The 13137-nt window shown below is 34.6% G+C and overlaps 1 protein-coding gene across 1 annotated transcript; it reads left to right on the forward strand.

The window, feature by feature from the left end:
- On the forward strand, positions 1-3310 carry LOC106400791 (1-deoxy-D-xylulose-5-phosphate synthase, chloroplastic). The gene is made up of 8 exons (XM_022694851.2): positions 1-346; positions 590-715; positions 801-1116; positions 1204-1475; positions 1551-1824; positions 1894-2201; positions 2272-2838; positions 2911-3310. Exons 1-8 carry the CDS (start codon positions 200-202, stop codon positions 3049-3051), a joined length of 2151 nt encoding a protein of 716 aa, XP_022550572.2. The 5' UTR covers positions 1-199; the 3' UTR covers positions 3052-3310.
- The last annotated feature ends 9827 nt before the right edge of the window (positions 3311-13137 follow it).

Genomic DNA, 13137 nt, shown 5'->3' on the forward strand with positions numbered 1-13137 from the left:
AATCCATAATCCAAGAAATTGGCCTTTTTGTCGTTTTATTTCATCACCCATTACAAAAAGTGTCCATCTTTTCTTCTTCAACCTTCCACCACTGTCACCACCACCTTCTAAAGTATTGATTTTTCACTGTTCTTGATAACCTTTGTTTCTCTTTGTTTCTGACAAATCTTTTGTCAAGTCTTCTTCTTTCCTCCCTTTAATGGCTCTATCTGCATTTGCTTTTCCTTCTTACATAACAACCAAAGGAGGTTTAACAGATTCTTGTTGTAAATCATCTTCTCTGTCTTCTTCTCGATCTTTTTCTGCAGATCTTCCATCACCATGTCTGAGGCCAAACACCAGTCATGTAAGATTCACTTCAGATCAACTGTAGATTTGTGTTCTTTTTGAGATTTGGTGGTAACCCATTTGGTAAAATCTAGAATTAAGTAATGGGTTTACTTCATTTTTTGACAGAAGTCAAACAAATCAGACCCTTTTTGTATGTTAGTTTATTGAAATTGGACCAATGAGTAAAAGTTCTGGAGAAAATGACAGCTTTTTGTTCTAATGTTGTTGTTGTTTTTGTGATGTGTGTTGCGTTGTACAGTCCAACAGAAAGGCAAAAGTGAATGCTTCACTTGCAGAGAAGGGTGAATACTATTCAAACAGACCACCAACTCCATTACTTGACACAATCAATTACCCAATCCACATGAAAAATCTTTCCATCAAGGTAATAAAGAAAAAAAACTGAATCACCATCAAGCCTTTGACCTATAGCTTCTTGTTGATTTGTATTTGGTTTAACTCATTGGCAGGAGCTGAAACAACTCTCTGATGAGCTGAGATCAGATGTGATCTTCAACGTCTCAAAAACTGGTGGACATTTGGGGTCAAGCCTCGGTGTTGTGGAGCTCACTGTGGCTCTTCACTACATTTTCAACACTCCACAGGACAAGATTCTTTGGGATGTTGGTCATCAGTCTTATCCTCACAAGATTCTCACCGGGAGAAGAGACAAGATGCCTACAATGAGGCAAACCAATGGCCTCTCCGGTTTTACTAAGCGTGGAGAGAGCGAACATGATTGCTTTGGGACAGGACATAGCTCAACCACAATATCTGCTGGCTTAGGTAAGCCAAGAAAAAATCCATTTGGTGTGTCCTTGTGGTAACAAGAAAACAAAACTGAATCATAAACTTTGGCTTTCCACTTTACAGGAATGGCAGTAGGAAGGGATTTGAAAGGGAAGAACAACAATGTGGTTGCTGTGATCGGTGACGGTGCTATGACTGCAGGGCAAGCTTATGAAGCCATGAACAACGCTGGTTATCTAGACTCGGATATGATTGTCATTCTTAACGACAACAAGCAAGTCTCGTTACCTACTGCCACTTTGGACGGACCGAGTCCACCCGTTGGAGCGTTGAGCAGCGCTCTTAGCCGGTTACAGTCAAACCCAGCTCTCAGAGAGTTGAGAGAAGTCGCAAAGGCAAGTACATTGTCCTGATCTCTATGAAGTTGGATAAACGATTTTAGCTTGTGTTGTTTGTTGTTTGTGTTATAGGGTGTGACAAAGCAAATAGGTGGGCCAATGCATCAGTTAGCTGCTAAGGTAGATGAATACGCTAGAGGGATGATAAGCGGAACTGGATCAACGCTGTTTGAAGAACTCGGTCTCTACTATATTGGTCCAGTTGATGGACACAACATAGATGATTTGGTAGCCATTCTTAAAGAAGTCAAGAGCGCAAGAACCACAGGACCGGTTCTTATCCATGTCATAACTGAGAAAGGTCGTGGTTATCCTTACGCTGAGAGAGCTGATGACAAATACCATGGTAAAATTGACTTATTTATCGTTATATCTTAAGCAAGTGTGACATTTATATTGATTCTTTGTCTTTCAGGTGTTGTGAAATTTGATCCTGCAACTGGTAAACAGTTCAAAAGTACTAACAAGACTCAGTCTTACACAACGTACTTTGCGGAGGCGTTAGTGGCGGAAGCAGAGGGAGACAAAGACGTGGTTGCGATTCATGCAGCCATGGGAGGTGGGACAGGGTTGAATCTCTTCCAACGTCGCTTTCCTACAAGATGTTTCGATGTCGGGATAGCGGAACAGCACGCAGTTACTTTTGCTGCTGGTTTAGCGTGTGAAGGCCTTAAGCCTTTCTGTGCAATCTATTCTTCTTTCATGCAGCGTGCTTATGACCAGGCAAGTTTCAACAGCATTCATTTTTTTTAAAGGCTAATAGAGTATGAAGTGGTGATGCCTTTCTCTGTAGGTTGTACATGATGTGGATTTGCAGAAGTTACCGGTGAGATTTGCGATGGATAGAGCTGGACTAGTGGGAGCTGATGGTCCAACACATTGTGGAGCATTTGATGTGACGTTCATGGCGTGTCTTCCTAACATGATAGTGATGGCCCCATCTGATGAAGCTGAGCTTTTTAACATCGTTGCAACCGCTGCTGCTATTGATGACCGTCCTTCTTGTTTCCGTTATCCTAGAGGTAACGGTATTGGCGTTGCGTTGCCTCCTGGAAACAAAGGTGTTCCTTTTGAGGTTGGGAAAGGTAGGATCTTAAAAGAAGGAGAGAGGGTTGCGTTGTTGGGGTATGGCTCAGCGGTTCAGAGCTGTTTAGGAGCGGCAGTAATGCTCCAAGAACGTGGATTAAACGCCACCGTGGCAGATGCGCGGTTCTGTAAGCCGTTGGACCGTGCTCTCATTCGCAACTTAGCTAAGTCTCACGAGGTGCTGATCACGGTTGAAGAAGGTTCTATTGGAGGGTTTGGATCGCATGTGGTTCAGTTTCTTGCTTTGGATGGTCTTCTCGATGGGAAGCTTAAGGTTACAACTCTTTGCTCAGTCTCTTTCAAAATCTAATGGTTTTTTAATTTGCTGTTGTGTCGTTTGTTACAGTGGAGACCAATGGTATTGCCTGATAGGTACATCGACCACGGTTCATCAGCTGATCAAATAGCTGAAGCTGGACTTATGCCGTCTCATATAGCAGCAACTGCACTTAACTTAATCGGAGCACCAAGGGAAGCTCTGTATTGAGTGTAGAATCTGTGGAAAACGTATACAAGAAGCAAGTCATTTGGATGAGATGTTAAAGACAATGTGTCTGCAAAGATTAGTTGTAATGTAAACTTTGTTAAGGGGTGTGTGTGATTGAGATCGAGCTGTACAACCATATCTAACATCTTTGTAAAAATCAAATATTCCCTCCGTTTTCAATAGATAACGTTTTAGAAAAAAATTGTTTTTAATTATTCGACGTTTTCAGTTTTTAATATAAAATTTACTAATTTCATTATAGTTGATGTTTTAGAAGAGTTTTGTTGCTTCAAAATAGATAAAGTTTTGATATATATATTTTTTTATAATAATAAAGTAGAGTATTATCTTTTCTTAGGTCTCCACACGTTATCAAAAACATAGAGGTAAAAGCTGCTACGTCAGCATGTCTAAACCACTCTTCGTCTACGATTTCTGATAATTTGTTTACGTATTGGGTTTCTTTGTTTTAAATTAATTGGGCTCACTACTTTAACTTTCGAATGGACCTAAATTCTATATATCTTAATAAAAATCCACATACAGGGGATCAATCATCGTCTCTCACCAGGCTCGGGCTTGACCCCATACACGTGAAACAATAGGGTCCATGATTTATCAAAAACAAACAAAGTCTACTTTTTCTATTGTTGTTACTTAAATGGATCAATGTGTATCGTAAAAAAGTTTAAAAATGTGACGAGACAACTTTTATATACAAACACAATTAAATCGTACATATCCTTTTATGTTATTTAATATGAACTAGCTTTTGACCCGCACGTCCGCGCGTGTGTATGTCCGATGTAATTATATGTTTTTCGTAGTTCTAAGAACATGTATGTTATTGTTTCATATGTTTTTGAGTTTTGACATTGGTGTATCTTGTTTATTCGGTTTAGTGTATATTTATAAACTATGAGGTTTTATTGTTTTTATATTGTATTTTTTTTTCTTTTGCTTGGTAAACTAACCATACAGTGTACAATATTAGAGGATGTAGTTGAAGTTTAATAGTATTATTAATTAAGAAAACATATAATTAAAAATATATACAAAACAAAAATATTGCATTAAAAAGAAAAAAAACTGTAGTAATTATATTAAAAAATTGGAAAAGAAATTTGTTTATTTTATTTATATAGCTTTAAAAATAAAAAAAAAATCGATAGAACTATAAAACCAATTGGAAAAGTAACTCCAAAAATATATTAAAAATAGAAATCTGTGTAACTAAATTAATAAAGCCTAATTATATGAATTGATTTTGGCCTTTTGGTTATGAAATTAAAATTAATATCATTTGTAAGCCAACACTTTGTGGACCTGAAATACAAATCAAAGCCCATATAAATTTTTTTCCGGGAAAAAAAACCGTAAAACGACTGCCTTTACTGACTTTTCACTTTCCCATATAACATCGGTTTCTCCAACCGATCTCATCGTCGGCGATGTCTGTTGTTCTCTTAAACACCTGTGTTTTTTTCACCAAAAGGATTACAGAAGATAGATCTACTGATTAGGCGTTAAGATCATGCCATATGAAGGTTTGTCCTAATCTACTGATACACTGATTTGTTTCGATTTTTTGTCCTAATCTATATTATGTTTTCTGATTTTTCAAAATGATCTAAGGTTTGGAATACGAAGACCCTTCTATCTGATTGCTAGAGCCCGTAACCTGTAGAATCATGAAGAAAACACCTCGTTGAAGTTATCAATGGGTAAGGAATGCGGAGAAGATCTGTTTTGTTCACGGTTTGCAAGTAGTAGTTGGCAGGAGTTTCAGCTTTTTAATAATAACAAAAGGTGAGTCTAATCTATAATTGTCTGTTTAATATCATAGTTTACTTGATCTAAGTAAGATGAAACAGAAATCAAGATCTTTAGCTCAAGAGTAGAATGGTCAGAGTTAACAAACTTGATTCATTATTTTTTCGTCTGATTAAATATGAAGGTCATAGACACTTTGTAACTACAGATGTCTGCTTCACTTGATTGTCTGAGTTTTCCCACTTTTATAAGTTATAATTGTTGATCTCGCATGATGTATTATTAATATAGACCAACAACTCTTTATGGAGAAACATAGGGACATGGGACAGATGGGATATATAGAAAAGACCAGGGAGAGACATGTTGAAGGAGAGAGATGATCATCATTTGTAACATGACATAGCAAAGTGAAGGCACACAGATCATTTTCTACATCTATCCAGTAGTAGTAATCAAGATGGAAAAGAAGACAACAACCATGACATGACAACAGATTTATTACACGGTTAGTAATCACTTCTCTATTGTAACTAATTCTAAAGGTGAAAGAAAAGTAGGACTGTGTAGAATAAGAAGCTTAGATTAGAGCACCCCGGTTTAAGTTTAGTTTTTTTTTTAACTTGCTTGAATATATTTCGCTGGTAGTCTTATATAACACCAAGTTTATTTCGATGTGGTTTTAGATGAAAAAATAGAATGCATATCCATCTCGAAAAAGAAAGAACTCTGTTGTTATTGAAATGATTTTTTTTGGAAAAAAGAACAAATGTTGTTTGCATAACTAATAAAAAACTTTGTGACACAGCTACCATTTTTCCACTCTAGAGAACATCTGACTGACTGAAATCTGCAAAGAACATAAATTCTATCTAAGAACGCAAGATTTTGTATGTTCTTTTAAAATAACACATAAAAATTCTTACTGTCTAAGACATCAAAACTATAAAAAAAAATACCTTAAAGGTTGTTGAAAACTTCTTTGAAAACTACATTCATAGTTTTTTTCTGAGGTTTGCATGAAACTGTCAAAGACATTTTTGGAGGATTTTCTTAGAATGAAACGATGTTGAAGCTATGGGGAAGATGTATATATAGCTAGTTAGTAAAGGGTAGTAACAATCGCATACGTGCTAAGATTTTGTTAGTTGATATATTTTTGTATTAAATAGTGAATATACTCTATGATTTTATTCCAATTTTGATCCGTTTGGTAGTTGCTTATGGAATACAGGTTTTTAAATGTAAGATTATTTACGTGATCTGCAAGATTTGGAAGAAAAAAGATCTTGTGGTAGTTTAATGATATCGAATTGGTTGATAGTTGCTTAAATATAGGAATATATTATGGAAGGTAATTATTTATAGGTTGATAATGAAGTTTTGACGTGATTTGCAAGATTAGAAATCAAAAAAATATATTTTGTGGTAGTTTAGTGATATCTTTGTCGACTTAAATATATGAATATATTTTATAAGGTATATTGTTTTGGAAAATAATAAATGATTACTTTTGATTTTCAATTAAAAAAATTATATACCAAAAATCGTATTGTCTAAGTTAGTATTGTTGTGGAATTAAATGATTTATAGTAGTATTGATATAAACTATGATTTTTTCGTATGACATATATTTGTATCTCTCTAATATAATGGTTTTGATTTTGCAGACCAAAACAACTAATCGGATGCGCTGAACTCAGGAAGTAAGGGAGTATGACAATTCAATTCGACGGTATGAAGGTAACCAGCAATTGTATTTTGATTGTTTTGTGATGTAGATATTTAGTAATGATTTGTAATTGATGGTTTAATAGTAAGACAAAACGTTTTTGTTTAAGGTAATATATAGAATGATATGTATGAAAGTAGTAGAATGTGGTTTAGTAATGAGTTTTATAATTTTCTGGTTTAATAATTAAGGAAACGGGTTGCTCGGTTTGTTCTCAGAATGTGTTTCTCGGTTTAGTAAAACATAAAACGGTGAGTTTAATGTCAGTGGCATCCTGTGATACTTATTGAGGAAAACTAAGGGGAAAGTACAAAATGTACTCGTGTTTTAATAGTTTAGAAGATGGATTAAAAAGAACATGGCTAAATTTGTTTGGGTCAAAAAATAACATAACTGACTAAGAATAATTATTTTTCAAGCTAAATTACTCTTTTTTCATAGGAAATTGTGTTTCGCTCTTTTTCTACTACCTCTTCTTACGAGTTACAAGACAAAAATTTAAAAAGAGTTATCAAAATATGTAGATTGTCTATAATATAATGTTTACAATCCCGGTTTCAGATGCTCCAACCGAAAGAAGCTTTTCAAAACTGTAATTGTAAAAATATTACTCACGATTAACTATATTACGATAAATATTTAATGGTTTGGCTATGTTATCAGCTAAGAAAAATATGATCAGAAAAACCTTGATTCTAAAAGTTTGATAGATAATTTTTAGAAAAAAAATAAGATGTGTTATTTTACAAAAAGATCAAATTTTAATAGTTTTGAAGATGTTGTAAATTTTTATTATAAAATTGTTTTTTTATCGAAAAACTTTTTATGTAATGAACTAGGTTTTGTATTTAGTATTGGACCCTCAGTATCTCAGGATAGGCACGGTCTCTCACCTCCCTGTTTCACGAAGGATTAGTTTCAGTAACGTTTGATGTTCATCCTACTGCCTCTGGTTAGTCAAATCCGTAATGGTCTCGAGGTGCATTCAGTCTATCTAATTACCTTCTCATTAACGCCATTGATCTACCACCTCTACTACTCCGCATTTAAGACATCCCCGTCTTCCTCCATGTTAGCCAATCTAGACCTATAAATAAGAGTCTGCATCGTAGATACACATCATTGCTCCTTATTGAACACTATACTAAGAGAATCAATCACCAACTATGTCGACCTCCCCATTTTGATCGCCTATTTGAAATCCGGCTACTGTCACGAACACCGTCAAAGTCCGATTGTTGAGGTTTTGGAAAGCTCATGGGGTAGACATGTCCTCTTCGACCAGAAGGTAATTTCGGCCATCCATGTCCTCTTCGACCAGAAGGTAATTTCGTAGATTCTTACAAGGAGATATATAAGAATCTACGAAAGTTTTAGATGCACCACTATGTGGGTTTTAATTTCACTACTATAAGAAATTTTTTAATTATATTCACTCATTTGTGGATCTTACAGGTCTTCAAAACGAATTGCAGTATACTAGGAAAATCTATGTCACCGGCACGGAAGAGCACACAAAACCACCATGAACGTGCTTACAATAGCTGGGTCAGTACCTTCATATGTCTGGACAATTAAAAACAGACCTGTTAGTATATTGCAGATAGATAATTACTCAGTGCAAGCAGAAAAGTTTGTTCTGTTCATAAATATAGTTAATGGAACAGACATCTTACATTGTTCTAACAGTGGGGTTAAAAAAGTTGTCTTCAATATGCAACTAATTAATCTGATGATTAGAGTTTGCATTGATCTGAGAAATTAATTAATTCAACTGTTGAATGGGTTATTCAGAATCATAGGAGAAGAAGGCATCGAGTGAAAAAGCTGAATTTTAATTGAACAAGAGATTCACATGTTGCGAGAAAAAAGATTTGCTCAAAGGAAAGAGAGGTAAGGATGATAATTTCAGACCTAAGTTCAATACCAGAAAGACCTGGCAGCTTACACGTGGAATACACCAACTAAGCTTTGGTATAAGGGGGTATGGTTCTTGCACGCAACCCCTAAATTCTCTCTTCTTTCTTGGATTGCAATCCATGACAGGTTTTCCACAGGAGATCATATAAGGAAGTGGAACTCAGGAGCATCCAACACTTATATCCTTTAGAGACCCTGACCATCTTTATTTTCACTAAATTTTTGGAGAAGGTATGGGAAAATCTTACTTTAAAGCTTTTTGGTTCAAGTACACAACAGTAGAAACGGATATTAGATATTCTGGTTGAAATTATTGGGATCAAGTCAGTCAGTTTATCATTCAGTATGTATTCCAAGCAACAATTCACTTAATATGACGGAAGAGGAACGTAATGACTTCAATTCCTGCATCTTGTGTAATACAAAACATTGACAAAATGGTCTGGTACAAAATTTCATCTCTGCTAGGATAAGAGGCAATCAATATGTAGAAGTTATGGAAATTTGGTTTGCTTCAAGATGACAAATCTGATCTTCAAATAACTTTGGAAAATTTGTTAACTAATCATTTGTCTCAACACACCTTTTCTATTATTTACCCTTTTTGTTCATTTTACCCTTTACTAAATTATAAAATATTACAAATAAATACATTTCTGAACTTTTACAATAAAATAAAAAGCAAAACATTAATATTTGATTGGTTAGAATTTATTTTCGAAGAATTAAAAAAATTGTTATAAATTTTCTAAAACTAATTCTGCTTAATCTAGAAGTTATCTTATGCATCTAGGGGAAAGCAGAACACATATTCTAATATCTGAACTATTGGTACCAAAGTTAGAACAGGAACTCTAAGAACTAGACTTTGATCTAATTTAGCTAGATTACTAATATAAACATTTCCTTTCTAAGATGTCACTAGAAAATAATTTGGATTTATGTTTATAAAATCTCATTACACACATACTTTAGATAAACCATTTAATTAATTTATTGCAACAAAATAACTTGAAATAAATAAAATTAAAAACCGTTAATACAAAAGCTTACAAAATACTCTTATGTAAAAAATAAATATTAGATTGATTATGGGAAGATCACATTTTTCTTATGTTTCAAACTTCCTAAATAAATGTACAGAGAGAAAGTAAAATAAAAAAATATCATCACATTTAGATGAATATTTTCTTCCTAATACACTATGGAAATTTTGATTTTATAGTCACAATTTTTTTTTAAATACCATATTAACACCTAAATTATCTATTTTAATTTTTATACCAAAATAATTCTAAGCAAATAATATTAGAAAAGGTGCGAATCATCAAAAATATAAACAACCATAAAAATTAAAATAAAATTTCTCCGGATTCAATTGCAGAATGTATTCTCAAATAATAAAAACACAAAGCCCGAGAACTTCGAAAAAGAAACTCACACCACTTCTCAAATAATAAAACTATGGCCACTACACTTAGAGATTTACCAAGACAAAGACTTAGCATATCTACACAACATATTCAAATAACAATACGTTACATTCCACGCGAAGCGCGGGTGCACCACTAGTTTATATTATTTTTAACTTTATTGAAAACTGTGTAACCAATTAGATTTTTGCAGTCATTTCTTTAAGAGAAATTAGGTGTATATACACCATTTCGATCATAATTTGCAAACTACCCGATCACTATTACATGAACTATATATTTCTTTTTAATACTAGAATAACCCTATGGTTCTATACACCTACATTATCCTAGCTCAGATTTTGTGTCAGAGCTTAGGCACACTAACATGTTTTTCAATTTTTCTGATAATTATTAATCCTCCATTTTCAAAAGTAGAAAGAATTGAGAGAGGAGAAATCGAAAAAAAACCATTATTAGATCTAATCCAAAAAAACTGAAGAGACGCTTGTTTACAGCCAAGATCCACAAATGCTCCTAATTTGTAACTAAAATCACTATCACTAAGTCCTTATTTGTTTGTGATTTCTTCTCTTTTTTTTTCTAATATTTTTGTCCTTTCCAAGTCCTAACGGTAAAACTACTGGTTTTTATTTTTTGGAGATGGGGAAGATACAATATCTTCAGACCTCAAAGCATGTCTAAATGAAGAAGAAGACAGAGATCTGGTGTCTTTTGTTGGGAGGTTAGGGTCTAATATCTTTCATCGACTTTAACTTATTGTTTACCACTTAACATAATGCTTACTCATCTATATACTTTAAAATATTTTGTAACCCATAGTGATAGTGATTTAGTTAGATGGTAACCCATAGTGTATAGAATATATTATAGATAACTTAGTCGATAAATTTTTCATTACTCTCCAATATATGTTTATATGTTTACGATTTATTCAAGTTTTCTACTTTTTGTTATTTGCCTAGGGAAACCTATTCTATAACGATATCTTTTTAATTAGCTGACAACTTATATTGTAACATTTATTACTTTTCATTAGTTTTTAACTAGAAGAGTTTAGTAGATCATCTATTGGAGGACGACAAAGTGTTTTGGAGTATATATAGTTAGATGGTAACCCATAGTGTATTCAGTAATAATAGTTGTAGACGATAACAATCTAGTTAGACGATACAGCATTGTCTAGTTGTTATTATACAATATGTATAGAAACCAAACTCTTTAACTTTCTGCAATACTACTTCTATATACTGGGATTATGTTTATATTTTTTGTTGTGTCAAGTATTAATAACTATAGACGATATCTATTTAGTTAAATGTTAATGTCAATTGTAGAAGTTAAAATATTAGTTTATTATGTGTTGTGTTTAATGTTGTAAGTGGAGATAATGTCGCTTGTAGAAACAGATGGAGACCCCATCCTAGCTAAAACTGATTTTTGGTCGCATGATTAGGTAGCAAACGTGTGGGACAACATAGTTTGGCTTATCAGTAAAGAGCATGCTTTCAAGAAGACTATGTTTCTCTCGGTCGTAAAACTGTGACTTCTCAACGCCTGCAATTCATCGGATCCGCTACCAATCTTCCTCTCCCACAGTGCCGCCTCCTATGCAGCCTTCATCAACATCAGCATACAGTTTTGCATTTAACATTTTTTTTATCGTCTAACTTTAGACAATTGTACTTAATACATTACCACTTACATACTAGTGTTATAGTTAACTAGTAAATTTAGACACTAATATTATCTATAACTTACTGGTGTTTTTAAATTTAAAATTTTAAAATTTTATGTTAGTCGATATTTTTCTACTTACTTGATATTATTTATGTTTTAACGAATGCTAATTTGCACCATTCAAAAATGATAAATTTGTGTATATCTAACATACATGTTAGCGGTTACACCAACATAATACAATTCCTAATGTAGTAACGAATTATATATTATGGTTAACCTTTTGTGTGTTTAGTGAGAGTTATATTAATCGCTAAAATATGTGTTAGTGAGAATGTTTTGTAAGTGAATCAAATATGTACATGAGATAACAAATAAGAAATGCAACTAATATATAACTTAACAAATAATAACATTAATATATAACTAACTATAATGGTTGGTATTAGTAATGTTAAATAATAATAATTTAAACATGTGGTTGAGAACTAACCTACATCAGACCTAAGCAAGCCTTATGTCACGGCCCGTTTTAACCCAAAACGTCCATGAAGACAACCAAAGATCGGGTCGGGCCAAAGGTGAATCAAGCCCACTCCACTAAGTATTTTCTTAAGCTTTAAGTCTTTTGTAAAATATTTTAGGTATGGAGAAGTGTAGAGAAGTGTAGAGAAGTGTAGAAAAGTGTAGAAGGTTGTGGAACACTTGAGAAGAAGTTTCACAACCGTTAGATCGGTTTGATCTGAACCGTTCGTTGGGGAAGAGAAAGTGTATATAAAGGGGATCACCCCTCACTTGTAAAGACACCAAGTTTTAATAAGAAAACACTTCTACAAACTCTCTCTCTCTAAAAATCGTCCATACTCTCTCTAAGTGCTGAGCGAGTTGTCCGAAAGGCTGACTTAGCAAACCACAAGAGTGAAAGTTGCTAAGGCCGCACGTCCTGATTGCTGCGAAGAAATCAGTCCATGACAGTTGGTATCAGAGCAGAGGTACGATCCAGACAAGGGAAGACTCTGGCCGAGTGGAGAAAATGGCTAAGGGAGATAAACAAAAAGAAGGGAGCTCACAGTCCGGCGTGGAGGAGCGTGGAAGGGAGTCCACGGCCACACGTGCTGGCACCCAGCGGGAAAAGAGTGTTTCTCGTGAGGCTCTGGGTGTGGCTGTGGGCGAGATGGGTGAGAAGCTCGAGAGGGTCGAGCATACCGTCACTGAGCTGGAGAGTGTTGTGTTCGGTGGGCTTGAGGAAGTCAAGCAAAATGCTGCCGACTTGGACTCTCGGTTCATTCGGCTCGAGGAGCTGGTGACGGGATCCATGCAGGCTTTGCGTGATGACATCGAGGGGATGAAGGCACGCTTTACTGCGATGGAGGAAGACATCACGCTGGTCAAGAGGGCAAGCGCAAACGCTGAAGCCGTTGGCGGAACCAATTTTGGTAAGGTTGAACTTCCGAAACCAAACCGGTTCAACGGTGTGCGGGATGCCAAGGAGGTCGAGAATTTCCTTTGGCAGATGGAGATATACTTCGACAATCTCAACGTTGTGGC

Source organism: Brassica napus, chromosome C7 (assembly GCF_020379485.1).
Source record: "Brassica napus cultivar Da-Ae chromosome C7, Da-Ae, whole genome shotgun sequence".
Lineage (NCBI taxonomy): Eukaryota > Viridiplantae > Streptophyta > Magnoliopsida > Brassicales > Brassicaceae > Brassica > Brassica napus.